We start from the raw sequence: 20,921 nt of genomic DNA, 5'->3' as shown, positions 1-20,921 counted from the left end.
AGTCAGTGGCAAACTTAATAAGAGCTATTTTGATGACTTGGTAGGCTCTGATGACAGTTTGTAATGGGTTGAAGAATTGACAAATTGTTGAGGGAATGTAGACCAGGATAGAGTCTTTTGGAAAGATTTTCTGTGAAGGGGAAGGATAAGATAGGGCAGTAGTCCCAGAAGATAGCGTTAGGAGAAAATTCTATGCTGTTCATTTTTGGTGGGTAAGCCTCCAGCACGTCCAAAAGCCTATGGAAATCATCCAGATTAGGAGTCAGCAAACTACAAGACATGCGCCAAATCCAGACTTGGACATGTTCCTGTAAATAGGGTTTTGTTGGGATACAGATGCGCCTGCCCTTTATATATTCTCTATGGCTGCTTTCACGCTACATTGGTAGAGTTGAGTAGTTATGACAGAGACCATATGGCCTACAAAGTCTAAAATATTTACTATATGGTCTTTTACAGAAATATTTTGCTGACCCCTGATCTAGCTCAAAAAAAATAATTTGGCTGTATTAGAAAGTGAAAGGTAAGATAAGGATGACAAGGTAAAAATCAGTTAGAATGTCTGGGAGTTTTGTTGGGTTCATTCAGACATAGGTGATGTTATACCTTGGGAAGTAGAACAGTGATATAATTCCCTATCATTTGAAGGTAATTCTCCTCTGCTTGTTTTTAAAAAAATCAATAAATTTGAAAATCTTCAGCAATTATGAAAATTACGAAAAATTATGAAAAAATTATTATGAAAAAGTTATGAAAAAAATTAGGAAAAAGAATAAATTAACAAAATTAAAATACAAAAACTAAGTCTTGAGGAATTTTTACATCTTTAAGAAATTTACATTCTTAAGGAAAAGTACATCAAACGATCTAACAATTTTATTCTAATTATAAGATTATGGATCAAAGAAACTCAACTGCCTCATTTATCGTTTCTAGGATAGTGGTCCAAAGTGATTGAATGGACAAGTATATGACTAGAGAAGATATTTAAGAATAAATAATTATTACATAAAATAAATCATTATATATGCTAGATTTTCAGTGAAATGGCTATTTTTCTAGGAAACTACAATTCAACATTCTGATTAAAGGACATAAAAAGACAAACAGATTTACATAAGATTTATAATGTTTTCTCAGTATTATATCCAAAAAGCGCCACTACAAAGGCCGTTTTTGGTGGATATTTTATTAATATCAAAGAAAAGATAATGTCCATATTATTTTAACCATTTCAGAGCTAGGAAAAGATAAGTTATTAAATACAAGTCAATTGATAAAGAGAGCATAATATTGACCCCTCCCTTATTAGTTAATAGAGATTCAAAAATAGAAAACAAAATAAAATAAACCAAATGAGAGTTGATCTAGGAAAAGATATTATGAAAGAAACAACATAATTTATTCCAGAAATACAAATAATATTGAAATGAAAATATACAATTCATGAAACCAATAACTAAAAGGTGGAGGAAAAAGATATACCTCACAAAAAGAGAACAATTGAATGCCAAACAGCCATTTAGCAAAATTTAATGTCCATCCTGATGTTTATTTTATAAATGAGACTATAGGCATGAAAAATATGATAAAGTTTTATCTAAAACAAAGTATTTTATCCACTATTGTAAACACAAGCATTGAGCCCACTTTTAACACCTACTAATGTAGGTACACAATACATTTTTGTTGAGTAAATAAGTGAATGAATAAATAAAATGATAAAATGGACAAAGACACAGGAGGCAGCCCCATCAAAATTAGGAGCCAAAAAAATGTTGCTCTAAATCACCTTCATTATTTAATATTTTTCTAGACGATTCAGTCACTACAATATACAAAAGTAAGTAAATAATAAATGTAAGTATTAGAAAGTTAACATATTTTGTGTTTTACAAAATTATTGTTGAACTGGAAATTTTAAAAATGAACTGAAATCAATGGATTGGTAAAAATGTTGATAATAATTATATATGCATATATGCACACATAGGTTCTTACATATATATTAGAATTTTAAAATAAAGCATATAAACTCATCTTTATTAGGGACATGGTTATTACAAGGTTATTACAATGGTTTTTACCAAGGGAGCTCTATGCCATTTTTATGCCACCTATAACATTTCCTTTTGACAACTGTAGAGGTTTCAATTACTTCTAAATTGAGTCACAGATCCACATAATCTCAGTCAAAAGACCATAAATGTGCATGTCTGTGTGTGTGTGTGTTCTGGGGGGAAAAAAAAGAGAGAGGGGGAAGAGAGAGATGTAAAATTTTATTTCCAATCAAAATAGCAAACAATAACCAAGACAATTTTTAAAAATATATGTGTAATTTAGTAGTAGGAATAAAGACACATTTATAAAAATTAAAATATATTTTTAAAAGTATAATAGTGTGAAAATACGGTTCTGGTACAAGAAGAGAGAGTGAATCCGTGGGAAGAATATAAAAAGCACAAAAATAATGTGGACACATGAACATTTTACATTAAGTAAAACGCTGTAAAAATTATCATTCCTTAGTGAGAAAAACAAGTTAGGTCTATATTTCACATGATATACTAAAGGATAGTTTAGATGGATTGAAGAATTAAACATAAAAATAAACCTCTAGAGGAAATGAACAAAAGATAGTGAATGTTTACTTATACATAGGATGGGCAAGGCCTTTCCAAAAATAAAAGCAATGTAAGAGAACATAATGAAAACAACTATTATCAACTTCATGGACTGTTGATACATCATATTTCAAAATAAGAAACCCAATAACACAAAATACATACAAAAAATTCTACTGCACTAAAGTCAAAGATCTAAATATTAACACTAAAAAATACCATGTCAACTTTAAAAGAAAAGGATAAATAATGTTTGTGTATATGTGGGGAAATGATAAATCTTATACAATGCATGTGGTGATACAAATAGGTATATATTTCTGAGGGAGTAATTTAGCAATACGAGTTAAGTTTAAAGTTTTCATTCTCTTTTCTAAGTATTTTCTCCTCTAGGTATCTAGCTAAATGAAAGGTCATTGAAGAAATATTTATAACAGTGAAACGGAGCATCATAAATATGCAGCTAAAAGAAAGGCTTAAGTAAAATATGACACATTTTAGGGATGTAATTTCAAAATACGATATTTTTAAAAGATGTACTATTCACCACAAAATACAAAATTTAAAGTAACAGTATATAAATCTATACCTAAGATTTTCAATGGAAAATTAAGTTTATAGACACCCACATACACATACCTATGCATAGAAGTAAATGTAGCAGTATTTTTAAAATAGTATCTCTGCATAGTGAGATTTTTGATAATTGGTCTGTTTATTTTCTTAAAAGTCTCATGTTTTCAACACTTTCTAAAGAAGCATTCATTTATAATTAGCTAATAATGAAAAAGAAAATACATCAAGTTAATCCACAAAATTATACTTGTTCATATTTCAGAATAGCATTTAATTGTTTAGCATCAACAGTATGAATTGTCTGACAACACTGACAAAATAGTGTATTTGCTTATGTAATTAATCATTATGTTCCAAATCATTTTCAGTAAGAAATGCAATGAGAAAGAGAATGGATGCTACCATCTTTCTAGGCCAATGATCCTTGCCAATCTTCATGTTTCCATGGAGAATTGTATACACTTCTCAAGAGAGATGTTATGCCAAAATTAAAGGGGCAAAATGTTGGAATACCAATTTAAAATCATCTCTTATCCTCCATCATTTGAGAAAAGACAGATCGTGAGTGGACAGAGAGCCAAAGGGTTTTAACAATTTGCTAAAGGTTAAAAACTTATATTTACTAACAACATTCTCTTATCTTTCAAGTTTTAAGATTGAAATCTAAGTAGCGATTCTCAAAAATTAAGAAACAATTCTGGTTAGAGTACTGTAGACTACATCCCAAGATGAAACTGATTGAATAACTGGCATCCGGAGAGGGGGAAGAGATTGAGAAAAGTAAGGTCAGAGCTGATGGTTATGTAGTCACTCTTCATTGTGGGTCAGAAATTACAGTGGGAAGAGCTACCACTAAACTCATATCTCTAAAAACAATGAAAAGATGAGATCCCTGGGTGTCATGGGGCTAGTGTCAGAACTTAATTGCCAAAGACAATATAGGCGTGGTTACCATTAAAGGACAGCAGAGTTAAAGCAGTAAGCAAAAGAGACCTATCATGTTGTCTATTTGATCGTGATGTCCCCAGAAAACAGTACACGAGTGGTCTACTAGCTTCTTACTCGATCTGTATAAGCAGAACAGTGCTAGGTCGAGTGAACAGAAGTCTAATTTGAATTATCAAAATAGAGTCATGGCTTCATAATGACTTGACTTGAGTAAGTTTACAGATCTATAACCCTTTGAATGAAAGCAGGTTAGATCCCCTTGAGGAAAGACTTTGCTACACTATCAAAAATGTATACTCTGAATCTTTCCCCTGGCCTTCCCCAAGTGACTTAATAGCTATTTACCAATATGACTGTGCATTGAGAAAGTAGAGGAAGCAGACTTTGGGGGATTACTGGTCATTGACTCTGAAATGACACTAATTCCTGGAGGTCTAAAACATCACTGTGGTCTCCCGGTCAGGGTAGGAGCTCATGGAAGTCAGGTGATCAATGGAGTTTTAGCTCAGCTCCATCTCAGAACGGGGCCTGCGAGTCCCTGAACCCATCCTGTGGTTATTTTCCCAGTTCTAGAATACATAACTGGAAGAGACATATTCAACAACTGGCACAATCCTCACTTTGGAATAATTCTGCCTTTCCAATCACAAATAAAACAACTTACTGTCTTCTCTAGCAAAGATAACACTCTGCTTTTGCCTGTAGGGTGTTTGTTTTTGTTAAGGATCTGTATCAGCGGCGCCCTCTATTCCATAGCACACAATAGCATCACAGGAGGTATTCCACGGGGGAACTTAAAAGGAAAGGTACTTCACTTTAAAGCATATTATAGGCAAAAGGACAAAAGTAGGAATGATATAATATGTAGTTATGCGAAAATAAGAGCTCATATTATATTCAACCAAAATAAATACATATTATAAACACCAAAGCATTAAATGTGACTATATAGAGAGAGAGACTATAGACTGGAGTACATATATATATATATACACACACTCTAGAGAAGTAGTAGGTCTTCTTGAAACCACAACTTCTTATTCACAAGGAATACTCTGTATAGTGCTCGAAAATTCCCACTTGTCATGCATAAAGCCTTCGGGAGAAGGAAAACTGCATCCACTAGTTAAGAAAATGAATTGAAGGGCTGTATTGATCAGACTGGAAATTTATAAGTTGTTTCTGTAACCCATGTTTTCTTTAGAATTAATACCAATAAAAGAATTGTAAATGCTGCTTTCCTTGAAATGCGAATACAATGTTCAGCCATGGGAATACTTTAAAAATTCTGAGGTATGATTTAAATATTAGTGTGTCTGGTACCCAAACTAAATTACAGCTCAGACAAGGGACTGAAAGGTCAGGTTTATTATTCACGTTAGTAAAAATGTAACCACAACACTTGCTTCTACATCAGGGAGTATTATAACCATCATTGTAACTAATAATAACAATGAAAATAATACAGCTATATAATATTTTGCATTTTTCAGTAGACAGTAGGGCTTATGGTTAATAATCATTTATATTTACAGTGAAGTTTTCATGGAGGATTTCAGAGTGGTTTTCGAATAGTAGCTCATTAATCATTTCAACTAGTTGGAAAGTTATTATCCCAGTTCAAGAGATGGAAAATTATATCACAGAAAGGTCAGATATATATTTACTCGTCCAATATTACAGAAGGAAAGTGAGCCAGTTTCAACCTCGAGACCTCTTTTTCACCCCTGGATCTAACCACTGGACCAATGCAATTTTGGTCCATGTTGTGGTTTGACCACCAGCCTAAAGCACTTCAAGGTTGACCTTCTGCTATTAATTTTACAGACCTATAAACACAGAAGAAAGTAGCAATTTTTCATCTATGGAGACCAATACTAAAAAGGACTTGGAGATAATTAGTTTCCATTCCTATTTTGTCTTTTTTTTAAATCTTCCTAGAAACACTTAACAATAGTCGGATTCAATTTAAAACTGTAAATATCAAATACTTAATAGTGAAATGCATCACGATCAAATTTATGCTGAAACAAACAAGCAATATTTTCAGGGCTTCATCTGAACATGAATGTGTTTAATAGGAGTCAGTTAAAGGACACAAAATCAACTTTTAATAGTTTCCAGCATTGCAAATAATTAGGTCTCTAGGAGAAAACGAAAGAACCAATGTTTCAGTAAATGTGACTTGAGGGAGGAGGAAGGAATTGAAAAAAGCAAGCATAAAATTTATACCCAAAGACTATTTCTTGTTTTTATGTTTGTTTGCTTTAATAAAATCAGCGTAATTTAAACGCTTTATCTGATGACATTTAATTTTTAAAGAAGGCAGCAAAACAATTGCTATCCTTTAAAATGAAAATATACAGTGAACATGAAATAAGTAGCATTGACTTTCCAAAAAAAACAATTTTAGTATTTTCTCTCTTTGTCTATATCATTTGTTATGCCAAAATTAGTTTCTACATAGTGTTGCTCTAACCCTAAAAATGGCCCCAAAATGGAATCAATTCATAACTCTATATATTTCTAATTGGAAGTACACATTTGCTTACTGGGATCCTAAAAAAGAGTGAGTTTTCTTAAACAAATCTATATTTATCTTTGCTTGTCTGATTCAAATATTCAAATAACTGTTAAAAATTAATGCCCTTTTTTAGTTTGTTAATTCAATGAGATTTGAAGACTCCAACCATTTCAGCATTAGGTAAAAATGATCCTTATAAATTTGTGCAGAAAATTTTGTTCTGGTGTTATAGCTACTCTTTCTTTAACTTACAACTTTCTTTTAAAACCAGAGTGATAAAAATGTTTACTGTACCTTAATTTCTTCTACTACAAGAATTTATATTTTTGAAAAAGAAAAAGATGGCTCTTCTTGCTAGATTTAATGATTAGATCTTTACCCCTAAATCTGAGGTGTCATAATTCAGTAAATACACACAAGACTGAGGTAAAGGGGAAATTAGAACCTTCCAAGAGATGGGGGCATGGATGCCCCAAAATTCAGAAAACCAGCATGACAACTTGAGGCAATGACACAGGAAACATGACATTATTTTGATTTTTTGAAAAAATTTTAACATCTTCAAATATTTACTTTTGAGGCAATTCCTGTCAACTGTATAGGTTTATAAACAACAGGCTTTATTCAAACGTATAATATATATTACTCTACTATTTGTGTAATATACATTTCAGTATTTTAGAAACATTTATGTGGGATATATGGGTGTTTAATTGTATATGGCTGTTTAAACGTAATTATATTTCAAAGTTACTTTGATACCCACATTTAAGAGTACCATTTATGTAATAGTAAAATACAAGGATATCTCATTTCCATATTTAAACAATAATGCTAAATATTGTAATCTTATTTAGTTATGCACTTGTTTATTATTTACCTGATATCCAGGTATCAGCTTTTTGTTCAATGTTTTCCTTTTAGTCAGGCTTATTTATAATTTTTGGACAAGACCTTTTCTGAGATTTTTGTATTCTCACTATTACATTAACCTTTTATTAATTTGTAACAGCTTTGCTGTCATTTCATTCCCAAGCCTCATGTTTACAAGAATTACAATATACAAGATTTAACTTAAAGTCAAACATCTTACTTTTAAAGGACTAATTTGCTGTAGCTACATTTGTTTAGAAGTTAATTTCTCTTGACAGTGAAAGTATTATTTTTAAGACTCTTTAGCAGGAGTATAAATCATAGACTTTGTACATATCAAGCAGTTGCAAGCATATTAAAGCTGTTTATTAAAAAGACAGTGATTTTGATACCATAGGAAATACTGTGCTTTTTCTCAACCTCCCTTAATTTACAGTTAAAATTTTAATGGCTTATGCAGTGCATGAGAAAAATACCCTCATAATTTCCCTTTCCTTTTAAGAATATTGAGATTTTATTAAACTGACCCAATGAATGATGGTTCCTCTAGTACTATAAAAAGCAATTTTAATTTTTCAAACATATTCAACACCACTTTCATGCTTTTCACTGATCAAAAGACCTATGAATTCTTCAAAACTCCCAACGTCCAGTGATATACAGGTTGCCACTGTTTCACTTTGATTTAGTGAATCATGAGACTCTAGACACATGAGAATTCTGAGGAGTCACCAAGTCCCCAGTGCTAATATTACCGAGCAACTTCCAAAGCATAAAGCTATCTATAAATGCAATTACCAAGAACTAGGATGACAAGAGTTTATTGAATATAGAAACGTCTCAAGAAGAAAAATTCTGGAAAAATATCAAGATTATGGGAGTGTGTACACATTCCTAAGACCATAGTCAGACTTCTCAAGTTGAGATCTTAGAGAACAACCAATTACAAACCCTCATCCATGAGATGCGAATATGAGCTAATTCTTGAAAAAGGAATTGAACCCTTTACAAACATCAGTTTGAAAATCTTTCCTAAATTAGCCATGTCAGGCCTTCTTGGTAGCTGTCACTCTTCACTCCTACCATTTGCAGATTCTAATGAAAACTCTATTCACAAACAGATTTTAATTGGATTAGATTCAAACAATAGAGTTTTGAAAAGGCAATCACAGTTTAAATGCTCTTAAAAGAACTAGTTGCTTGGGAGATTTTAAAAGATATATAAGTTTGTGTGTGTGTCCGATTGCATGTTTGCATGTGTGTGTGTGTGAGTGTGTTTTCCCCCTCAAGCATAAAGAAATTACATGGCTGCTCACCTGAGCACCCCGATTTTTATCAAGAAGTCCTTTCTTTCCTCATTGACAATGAACATAAATAGCTCAGTTTTCCCTCCATATCTCATCTTGCTCTTGTAGTCCTGGGGATGACCACAGAGATTTTACAAAATTTCCTGATCTGAGGAATGCCTTGAGTTGGGATATACTGCTCTAGTCGATTCAGTGATGTGTCACAGATAAATGAAGTGACTAGCCCCAAGATACACAAAAAATGGCGATGTAAACTTTAAATTGTTTTTTTAAAAAAGAACTTTAGACTATCTACACATAAGATACTTATAATTTTAGAGATGACTGAACATTTACCTTAAGAAGTATGTTCCTGACTAACAAATTCTGGTAATTATAATTCAAGACTTTTTTCACCAGTATTTCAAATCTTCAAAATGGACAAAAATTTTAATGGAAAATATTTATATTATCTCTCCCTCTCTGAATATGAACACATCCACATGATTACATACTTACAAACATACACACAAATATACTTTATGTGAATATACAAATTATGGTTTCAATTATAACATTTTTACATGGCACAGTAGTAGTCAGCCACCAAAATAAGCTTCATTTTCTGTAACTTCATATTGGTAAGTGTATATTAAACTCAAGGGTACAGGGCCTGCTTCACTTAGAACCCTCTTTGAACATATTATGCTTTCTAGCTCGTGGAAATTCATTCCAAGAACGAATACATATAAACTTCAGATGTCAATTTCTAAAGTGTAGAAAGAACTTAATAATCTCCCTTAAATCAATAGTTTGGATCTGACCTAATATAGTCAGTAAATATAAATGTAAACTGTTAGAGATGGTTTATACCATTTCACTGCACAGCAGTGAAAGAAATCATATAAGCTTAAACTGACCACCAACATATGTACATTTTATTTGATTTTGAAGAGTATAACCAAAATATCCAATATTTGGAAAATATATACCTATAATGTCACCTATACTCCCATTTTCCTAATGGCAGCACTGTTAGCATTATGGGATCATTAAACTTTATATTTCAATTACTTAACTTTTAAAACACTTTAGATGGAGAATCTCTTTAGAGACCACTTTCATTCATTTCAAAGTTTTACCAACTTCATTTTCTTTTAATTCAAAAGACAAACTAGAAATGTTCTCTCTTGTCCTATATTCATGATGACTAATTTTATAAAGGTCTTTGCTGTTTTCAGTTGATAAAATATATCCTAGATGAATCAGGTATTCACAATTTTGTTCTGAATAATCTTTAAGTAAAATTTTGGTATATAGAATGAAATAACTTCATAATTCCCCTAAAATTTTTAATGAGGGAAAGCTATGGAAAATTTCACAAGCTATTTTCAAAAGGAAGTCTTTGTAATTTTCTCTTTTAATGACATCTTACTAAGTTTTAGGCAAAGCTGTATCCATTTGGCTTTAAGTTCTCTTTTCTGAGCACATATTGAGGACAGACAAATTAAATGATTCAGTTCAACCAAGCACACTGATCCAGTCAAAGTATGATGATTGAGATGTATGTATCTATTAGAGTTGTGCCATATATCATATTAATTATTCATAACTATCTACTCTATTCCTCTTTTATAGATATAAGAGATTTTTACTGCCTAAGTTATTATAATATTCTCTTTCAATTTATTAGCATAGAATGTGCACGTGGACTTTTCAAAATTAAAACTCATAAAGAATAAAGCCAAAGTTATTTACTTTGAAAACTGCATGCTATATTTCTGTGGTGGCTCACAGATATCATACCAATAGAAATCTGAATATTTTTACTTTCTTCTTAAAAGAAATAGACAAAATGAATACTTTATCTATATTTAGATCATAATGACTTTATATAACATTAGTTGGATAAGTAGAATTTTCAATTTAATACAATTTATTTTCAAGGCACTATCTTAGAAAATTAGCATTTGGTGCTAAGTTTTCTAGTTAAATATTTATGGCTTTATTGGGTACAGTTTGGCATTTTGAAGTTAAAAAACACTGTCTCACAAAATTGTATCATAAATATACGAATGGTTCTCTAGCTTTCTAAGCTACTGATATGTGATGTTTTTGAAACCAACATGACTAAAACACAGCATACCTCTACTTTCCTAAAAATCATAAACTTGGGCATATCATTCCTCTCGCTTGGCTTCATTTTGTAGAGACGTTTTCTCTAAGAGGGTATTTCTCAACAGGAGAAATTACACTCTGCGGTGACAAAGCAGTAAGGGAAAATTATGGTTTTCACAATAATTTCTGAGAATTTGCTTTTCCTCATTTCTTATTTCCACCTAGAACTGTAATTCACCAAACATCCTGTCAAAAAGGAGGAGTGGCGGCTGAGATTTGCGTGTGTTTCTCTGTGTCTGTGTTTCAAAACACACCAACATTCATTTAAACAGAGCTTAATTGGATCCCTCACACTCTGGCGGAGTTAACGGTCTTAAATGTCTGGCCTAGTATATTCCACTTTTTAGGGCACGGAGAGTTTGATCTACTTCTGTACGGCTGACATTTTGGCTCAACGACTTCACTATAATAATTCATTAAATTCTTCATTGTTTAGGCTTTACCATTACATTCATCTCCAACAATGCCACTGCAATTTCATGACCATAAACTCCACTCTACATAACATAGTATCAAAACGTGTTTTGAAACACTCATATTTTTACAGAATAAAACATGTTTGTATTTTGTTCCTATCATGGTAATGCCTAGGGTCTTTGAAGGAATAATCTCTGGAATTTAACATCTCTGGAAAAGTTTTAGAACCAATGTTCTCAAGTCCTAGTTCTTTAAGAATTTTTTTCTTTGTGGTGATTCTTATAAGTGAAAACCATCATTGTATTACAAAAGTCAAAAGAAAATGAATGAAATTGACCTGGATTTGCCTTTTCTTCTTATATTACTAGCCTTTAAAAGGATCACAAAGTATAAGGAGAATCTAGAATAAAACAGGATAAATTTGTTTTACTAATATTGATGTATATTGTATAAATGTTGGCCTGCAATAAAAAATCAAGCCTTGTTAGACTTTTATATAAAATCTTTTATTCTCTTTAATTATTAAGGGCAATTGCTTACACAGGTTTCTTTTAGAGATTTATTATCTGGGATTATTTCTCTTATTTTCAATCATACACAAAAAAGAGAAAATGAACTCTGAAGGACAGTTCAATATTCCAAATTACACTGAGTTGAAGATTATTTCAAACTCAGTGCTTTGTCTGAAACCATTTTCGTTAGCATCTATATTTAGAACTATGGAAAGATTTGGGTATATTTTATCAAAGAGCAAATTATATTTTCCAACTGTTATAACTAGTATCAAAAAAGGCAACATCTTTTAAATACTCATTAAAACTCTCTTTTGAAAAAAGTAATCATCTAAAATCAGGTAAGAAGACAACATAATGCCAGAACTCAAACTCTCTTCACTAGTTTATTCCAGCAACGAGGTCTTGGCAGTCACAATCTTTGCACTTTTTGATCAACTTTACCAAAAAAAGAAAAATTTGCATCCAGTATTACTTATTGACAAATTGGAAATCTCTATTTTTCTACTCATAAACATGTTCCCATAAGTGATCTTTAAAATAAAATAATCAGAAACTGGGTCCAAACTGAACTCTCATGAAAATGAAAACAGCATACATGAAATGCCCTCCTTTGAGGCTAATGTTACAGAAAGAGAGACTACCCAAAGTTCAAATCTCTCTCTTTTTATTTATAAATATTTGCATCACTAAGTTTAACAAGAATACACATTATTTCTTTTGGGGATGACAGCAACACTGACAAACAGTCCCTGTTATGCCTGTCATTATGTTATTGCTAAATCATCCACAACATCATGACCTGATTGTAGTTACCAGGGACAAAGCCAAAACATAGAATTTAAGTTTCATTCTGATTACATACAAATAGCCAGCACTTAAGAAAACCTTTGAAAAGTGATCTACGTCCAGTTTAAAAAAAAAAAATAAAAAAAGGAAGGAGAGAAGGAAAAAATGAAAGTAAAGAAAGAAGAAAAGAAAGACACCTTTAAAAGCCTAATACAATGACACAGTAGGGCCTCTGACATTCTCTGTGCTGGTATAATAACTAAATGGCAAGTAACACGAAGACAGGTTTCCCCGCGAGGTCCCTGTTGCATGCTTCGATTAAAACTAAAAATTTACAACGAAATCAACCCTTGGGTAAATTGCTCTTTGGTTTAAATCTTCGTTACCTCCTGGAATTTTGGTAAAATCACTTTGCTTTTAAATTAAGCTGGCCCCTCCTTCTTTACTCCATTACAAAAGTCAAACAACAAGAACCAGACATAAATTTCAGAATGAAAAGTTTCGTTTGTGTGTATGTGTGTTTTGTAAGTCCAACCCCCGCATACAAACTGTTAAAAAACAGATGTTTTAACATAGTGCTTTATTCCAACTTAATCTCATCCTTGAATGAACTTCCTTCAAGTTTCAACCATTAAAAAAAAAAAAGCAGTCAATTTCCTGGTGGTTGTAATTTAATTAAGTAACCTTTCACACTGAGCAAAACCCAAAAGCAAAAGGGTCATTAATCTTTCTAGTGATTAGAGACACCTCTAGAGCTTCAAACATTTACCTCTCCTTCCCCGCAGTAGAAATGCTTTTAGGAGGATCATGGTTCATACCTCGCATTCCCTGGAGCCAGAGATGGTATATGTGCAGGGCCCAGATCCATTAACGGATATATCCATGGTCTCAGAGTTTGTAGGCTTATAGTCCACATAATACTCCTGTAAAGGGGAATTCATTTGTCTTTCAGACTCTCTGGCCTTTTTCCGCCGCCTCTTCATAAGAGAGTGTTGCTGAAGTTGTTTCATGCTGGCTGGGTAGCGTTTCCAAGACACATAGATGACCAAGAGGATCATGGCCACCGAGAGGAAGAGAGCCACGCTTCCTGCAATAATTTTGTGAAACGAAACATGCTCATATTCTTGCTCTGTGCCAGGAATCTGAAACCCTGGGGAAGGGCTTGGTGCTTCAAGGGTGGGCTGGGTGAGGTCAGGTTTGGAGATGGTAGGTTTGGGGATGATCAGAGGCTTCTGGGGCGTTTGGGGCACCAGGTGTGATCTTTCTGTGTTGACCACCTGGACTTCAGAGCAGATATTGTATGTTTCCACTGCATCACTAACCTTTTCGCCCTGGAGATGCTTAGGTCCTGCACATATCATGGTACTCTCCTTATTTCCTTTGAAATTCTTGAGCCAATAAAATAGAGGACAAATGCTCCGACTGCATTCCCACATGTTTCCGGACAAGGTGATGGATATTAATGATATCCACGCATTGACAGTTTCCTGTGAGATGTTGGTAAGCTTGTTGGAATCCAAATTCAATTTCTGCAAATTCGGCAGACATTTAAATGTGCCCGGCTCAATTCCTTGGATGTCATTCCCTGATAAATCCAAGTTGTGTAAGGAACTCCAAGTCCATGTCAAGCCTTGGCTAATGGAGCGAATCCTGTTCCACTGTAAGTAAATCGAGCGGAGGTTGAAGAGACGTGGAAAATGAGCAAAGTTGATCTTGGAAAACTGATTGTGCTCCAAGTGGAGCTCCTTTAACTTCAAGAGGCCAGCGAAAGCATTTCGGGACAAGCTTCGAAGACGATTGTAACCCAAATCCAGAAAGTCAAGATTTCGACAGTCTTGAAAAACTCTTATGGGCACAGTCTTCAGTGAGTTAGATCTCAAGTGCAAAATGATGAGTTTCCGGAGGCCTTTAAATTGTTCGGATTGCAAGGTCTGAAGCTTATTGTAGGAGAGGTCCAGATTACGGAGATTGGGAACTGGGTGAAATGTTTTATTGTGCAGATAGGTAATTTTGTTGGAGCTTAGAATTAATTCTTTCAGTCTACGGATCCCTTGAAATGCATCTTCATCCACTGAGCTAATGTAATTATGGTCAAGATAAAGCCATATAAGCTGGTTAAGGCCGGCAAACTGATTGGATTTGAGTTTCTGAATGCTGTTGAACCTCAGTGATAAGCCTTGTGACCCTCCAGAAATGTTTTCAGGGATATCTGCGAAAGCATGAGACTCACAGTACACAATTTTGCCGTCACATCTGCAGTTCTTTGGGCAAGCTCTCTGAGCCCCCGTGAGCATAACAAGCAGCAGTGTAGGAAGAAGCACTAGCACCACACGCATGCCTCTCAGCTGCGTAATTAAATGGAAACCTACAATATTAAAAAGAAGACAAATGCACATTGTAAAGCTATTAATATAAATCACCACCAGCTTACCAATATCAGGGGCATTTCATCTAGGTAGCAATGGGACAGCTGATTTAAGCACAATGTATCTAACATCTAAAGCCTTGTTTTCTTCAGTGTTGCACATTTGCTATTTAGGTTTCATTCTTTCCTCCTTGATTGTCAAATCACCAGTGTGCCAGAGAACTAAGAAAAGCCCTCCTGAGTTTCAAGAGTTCCTATGTAGATCAACACTGAAAAGCACAGAGACTATCTTATCACTTAATGCCCATATTTTAATAATGGTAATATCTGGCTAGTCACTCTGTTGAATGCCAGTACCAAAAGGAAGAGTTCTAATTCTCCTGGTAATGGCAAAAATGTGACTTAGTAAGCCCCACACTTGTATGTCCTTCTGAGTTTAGCAAACAGGCTGTGATTTGGCAAAGGAGCTTCAGTAAGCTGTCAAGGTAACCCAAGTTTGCCCTGCCTGAAATTGAATCCTTATTGCATAATGAAATCACAATATATGAGCTCTGAAAAAATGGCATTGGGACTAGTATAGACAGCCGATGAAGCATGGTATGAAGACTAATAACAGGGTGAGGTACTCTCCATGTGTTCATAAGCATACATGCTCTCAACACTCAGGAAGAGCTACCTACTGTGGCTGTCCTGCCCAGTCATACATCGGCTCAGAGCCCTAACTAGTGGTAACACAGGACACTCCAAAGTTAAGACCATCAAATTCGAATTAAACATTTGCATGCAGGGCGAAATAATCTTGGGTAGTGTCAGTTTTGCTGTTATTTTTCACACAGCTGCTTTTGTACATTTCAGGGATAAACAAGGAGAGAAGCAGACTGGTTATCCCCCTCCCCTCCACGCCAACTTGCTCAAATTTCTCACTCACTTTTTTCTCTCCCCTACCGACATTAACTTCAGAAAACCTGCAAAGTTGCAATCTATTGGCACTCATGCTGCATTTCCAAGTCACAGCATGTTAAGGGACTTCTTTCCTCTGTCAACAGTAGATTTATTATATCTTAGCGGTGGGGAAAAAAATATCCTATCGTGTGCTGCAGTTTCTTCATTTCTCTTAAAAATTCATATTTTTAACCAGGAGGCAATCAGCCAAACCCCTAATCAAAAAACTCTCCTTCTTTGACTCAACCAGTTAAGTATTTTTTTTTTTTTATTTGAAACCCGATCTTGCTCTCTGTCCTCTTGCCAGCTACAGACTCATTGAAATACATTCCAGCTCTCCCAGACAGGAGAAAGGGGGGGGAAAAGCCAGTCACACTTGAAAAAATAAGACTGGCAAATGACTGCTGGAAATTTGGAAGCTGTGTTCAGGATACAGCTTCAAAGATAAAACAAGCCCTTGGGCGACCTCTGATAAAGTAACGACCCCACCCCTCCACACACGCAGTAAAGTGGGAACAATCTTCCTGACGGCAACCAGAAATACAAGCTTGTTAATATTATCAAGAAATAGAAGCAAACACAACATTTATCTCATGCTCAATTCCCAAGCTGTGGATACGCATACGGTAGAGACAGTCTTAAAGATATTCCTCTAGAGTCTAAGTCCGTGTTATGCATTTATGGATTAAAAAAAAAAAAACTACAAAGAGGAAAATGATCTAAAAATATAATAGCAACTACAGTGAGTCAACTGGCAAACTCAGAGGCTGCTGCTTTTTGCCTGTTTCTCCGTCTTTTATCAGCTAATGCCATGACTGAGGATAGGAAGCCAAGAGGATCAGCTTTGCTAAGAAGGAAACAACAAAAGTTCACTTACCCATCCTTTGTCATCCAAAAACGTTGCCCCCCTCTCTCAGCTTTCTTCTTATTTGGTCTCTGGGGCTGAAACCACAGCCACCTTCATGACACAGTGCGGTTGTCATTCACACCATTCTGATCCCGCATGTGAGCGAGAAGCCCCATACAAACTTCCCCGAAGAGGACAGGCGAAAAAATATATATACATATAGGAAAAAAAAAATCCCAGCATGGGGTAGGATGGGGGGGGGCAGGGAGAAGGAAGCCTTGGGGGGGGGGGGGTGGGCCTCTAGGCTCTGAGGACCATTGTGTAATTCACCAGAGACCCATCAGCAGTAATTGGCAATCTGTGCAAAAGAGCTACAGCCCATCTCGAAGGTAACCAACTTCTCTGTAAAAAAAAGAGGAAAAAAAAAGAAAATCTTCAGAATACCTGGCATTCCTTATTGTGCTGGCTTTTGCCATTCCCAGATAAAGCAATTCATCCTCTGGATTTTCAGTTCTTGAAGCAAGTAGGCCTCCTGTGCTGTATGAGACCCCAGTTTAAAAGCTGTGCAGGCTAGGTTTATCCATTTAGCTGGTCAGGTTTAAAGTGTTTTGTAGCTGTGCTGAGAGGCAGCTCTTGTCTAATTCAGAAGGCTTTCCAGAGACTGATGATGCTCAGAGCTTGTTGGTGCTAATGCTTGAGTTTGTGATACACTGAGTGCCCTCCGCTGGAGAAAACAGATTGCACATTAAAGACGGGAACAAGTGAGGCTGTCAGTGGTGTGCAGCCTTCTCTCTCTCAGAAAGGGGAATTAAAGGCACAGGATCACTTTTTTCTCTCCAATAACACAAATTATAAAAGGTTTATGCCAAGGAGTTCCATTCGGTGATATTGAATATTAAGTAAAATACTGCTTCTCTAAATATTATGCAGGTAGTAGTTTTTAAAAGTTGCCTTGACGTGAAATGTTTTTTTCCGCTGCACATATCACAAGAGATTTCTTATGTTTTCTCAACAATAGAAATAACTTGAGGTTTGTTTTTGTTGCTGTTGGTTTGTTTTACTTATTTACATTTTTAAAGAAAATCACATAGAGGAACAAACCTACCCAAGGGAAAAATGTAATTTGATCGTTTTTAAAGATAGTTACATCTAACATTTTTAGGTCTAATTTTTAAATTTCCAACCCTGATAATAAAACATATTCTGCCATTATGCACATTTTATCGAACAGTCTAGATCATTATTTTCTAAAGGTGCACATTTTTAGTCCTAAAGCAGTTTTTATAATACTATATTACTAAATGTGAAGGTAACTAAGAGAAACTAAATGTTAGATAAGGATAGAATTCCACTTTGACATCCTTAGTGCTGTCACTTCTTAAACTTGTCTACATTTGTAATGCAGTTTTTTTCTTATGCAAGTCACTTTCATAATCTGTAATTTCAAGAAAACAAAAACATGTGAGCTCTACATCATCTCTGTATTTCTAAAATTTGCAGAATATCCTTAGAATTAGGAAGGATGAAATGATGAAATACCTGAGACATGTATTTTTAAAAGCCCACACACACTTTCCTTGAACTTGTACTGAACTTTGAAAAAAATAATAGAATGCATCACCTCCATTTTGTTTCTCTACTTGTTTATTTCATAATCCTCTGGCAGATAATAAATTCTGGAACAATCCAGAAGAACGATCCAATGTAGTACAGAGAAAGACTGTTAGGTAAGTTGCTAACCTAATTAAGCAGGTGTGAGAAGTTCAAATAAATTTTACACAAGCATTTAGAGTTGCTGTGGACCACTGGAAATATTTTTAGAAATATTTTTTGGTTTTGTATTATCTGCCAAAATATTAATAAGCATGGAGGGCTTATCATATGAATAACATATATAATTTGACTCAGATTTATGAATAGGCAGTCACAGGCAATCGTGCAATTACTAAGATTTCTCAAGGAACAGAAAGGGGTAATTTGTCCCCCAAATATATCCCTTTCCCATTAACTGATACCTGAATTTCTATTTTAGAAATGTGTGTCTTTGGCTTAAGGCTTAATACCTATTAAAATGCAAATGAACACCAAAAGAGGCAATTTTATTTGGTTAATGAAAGGGGTATACCTTTCTAAGGAAATAAACATAAACGATACACATATAATTCGTTCATAGTAGTGTAGTTTACATAAAAACAAAAACCCCACCTAAATACTCAATGACAGAGAATTAGTTAAGGAAAATTAATATATTCATGAAATAGAACACATGCTGCCATTAAAATTAAAGTGGTTTGTACTTGCTTATAACGAATGTGTAATGTACAAAGGAAGGAGGGTGGGGCAGAGAACGCAAGTACTGGAAGAGGATGACAGGGAATCTATTTCTGTAATTTTTTTATTTGCATGAGGCCAAAATAAAATATACAGAGAAGATTTTCCTGGGAGATGGATTTTGGATGTATTTTATTTCATCTTTTATGATTTTTTATCTATTTGTATTTGCTAATTTTTTAAATATGATGAATATGAGGCACATGTGAGATATATATAAATTTTCCTTGGTTTGAATACAAGATATGAGAACAGCTTTTGATAGTGGATTGGAAAAATCTCATGATGCTACCCACACTTATGCTGTAATAAACAGCTCAAATGCAAGTTTCGTTTGAAGTACTAAGATTTAGTAGACACTGCATTCCAAAGTAGATACTAGATCATAGGCACAATTTACAAAAGATGTTGTAAAAAATCAATTACAGGTCTCCTGAACACACTGCGAGGACATAAACGGATCAAGAGAGTTGGGTGTGACAAAGAATGTTGTGGGGAAGATTTCTTTGGAATGAGGTATCCTGGTATCACTTACACATGTGTGCACATGCACAGACACACACACACCTTTCACCCAAGGGAAGGAGGGGTATGTCAGCTCCACAGTTTAATTCTATGGCAAGGGATTTCTACAGGCTCCTTGACGAGCCCGATGTGTGTTTGCAGTTGTGAGCCCAGCACTATGGAATGGTATCTGATTCCTGTCTGAGAAATCCAGAGGGTAAGAGATGTGTTTGTCAAAGCAAAGAAGAGTTAAAGTAGTGTTGGGATTGGCTTTCACTTTCAGTGTTGGTCTGGATAAAAGTACATGCAAGAGTTTTCCATGGAAGAGAGGAGGGCTATGAGAAGAGAGAGAGAGAGTCAGCTTGAAGCCATTTTAAATCCTGGTGATACCCCCAATAGTAAGAGTCTGTGTAAGTGCACTACTGAAACAAATCGACAAAAAACCCAAACAGAAGCCAATCAAGTTTGGACACGCATCATAGAGATGAAGAAAAAATGTGTGATCCTTGTCATGGGAAATTTTGTGCATTATTCCTAATGTGGCTATTAAAGATTTATCAATGTGTCCACAAGAAAGAGAAATCTCTTTTGACATCTGCTAGGCCCAGAAATCAAAAAACCCTTTTACAATTGTACCAGTCAAAACAAGTCTCCCGGAAAGGTCAAAAACAGTAGCGAGTAAGTGTAGGAAGAGGTGAGTTAGTGTAGGAAGAGGTAAGCAAGAATGAGGGAAGCTGACTACACTTCCTTTATTTTCCTAGGTAACGGATGGCCCACTTCCATCTGGTCCTACACTGGAACAGGGGGAGAATGCTCAGGCTTCATGAGATATGAGGTGTTGATTAATATGGTGGACTTACTACTTTCATTTACTAAATTGAGACTTCATGAACTAAGTATATATAACAGGACTTTTTGTTATCTCAAAGAACATTCAGTGACCTCACTTGATAATTTGACACTGACCATGGTAGGAGTATTTACACCAAGGAAATCAGCAAAAGCCAAAATTTAAAGCATGATTTATTGTTTTGTTGAGTGTCTAGACTTAAGAAAGTGATGAAGAAAATATTAGTAATACAGATTAAACTTAAAAGTTCTTGTCTGTAGCCATTTAATTATAAATAACACAAAAGTTGAGAAATATTCTTCCAGTCTTTGATATCTATTATCTGATTGAGCAAAGAAGTCACTCACATTGTTGA

General features: G+C 34.5%; 1 protein-coding gene across 1 annotated transcript in view; it reads right to left on the bottom strand.

Moving 5' to 3' along the window:
- Positions 1–17,008, bottom strand: part of LRRTM4 (leucine rich repeat transmembrane neuronal 4) — a 728,565-nt gene extending 711,557 nt beyond the window's left edge. Inside the window, exons 1-2 of the mRNA XM_046660090.1 lie at positions 16,912–17,008; positions 13,546–15,092 (exon numbers count right to left, since the gene is read on the bottom strand). Of these exons, the coding sequence (XP_046516046.1) occupies positions 13,546–15,092; positions 16,912–16,915 (1,551 nt within the window). The 5' untranslated portion in view covers positions 16,916–17,008. The remainder of the gene's footprint in view (positions 1–13,545; positions 15,093–16,911) is intronic.
- Between the last annotated feature and the right edge of the window lie 3,913 nt (positions 17,009–20,921).

Source organism: Equus quagga, chromosome 5 (assembly GCF_021613505.1).
Source record: "Equus quagga isolate Etosha38 chromosome 5, UCLA_HA_Equagga_1.0, whole genome shotgun sequence".
NCBI classification, from domain to species: domain Eukaryota; kingdom Metazoa; phylum Chordata; class Mammalia; order Perissodactyla; family Equidae; genus Equus; species Equus quagga.
This window is presented reverse-complemented; position numbering and strand designations above follow the sequence as displayed.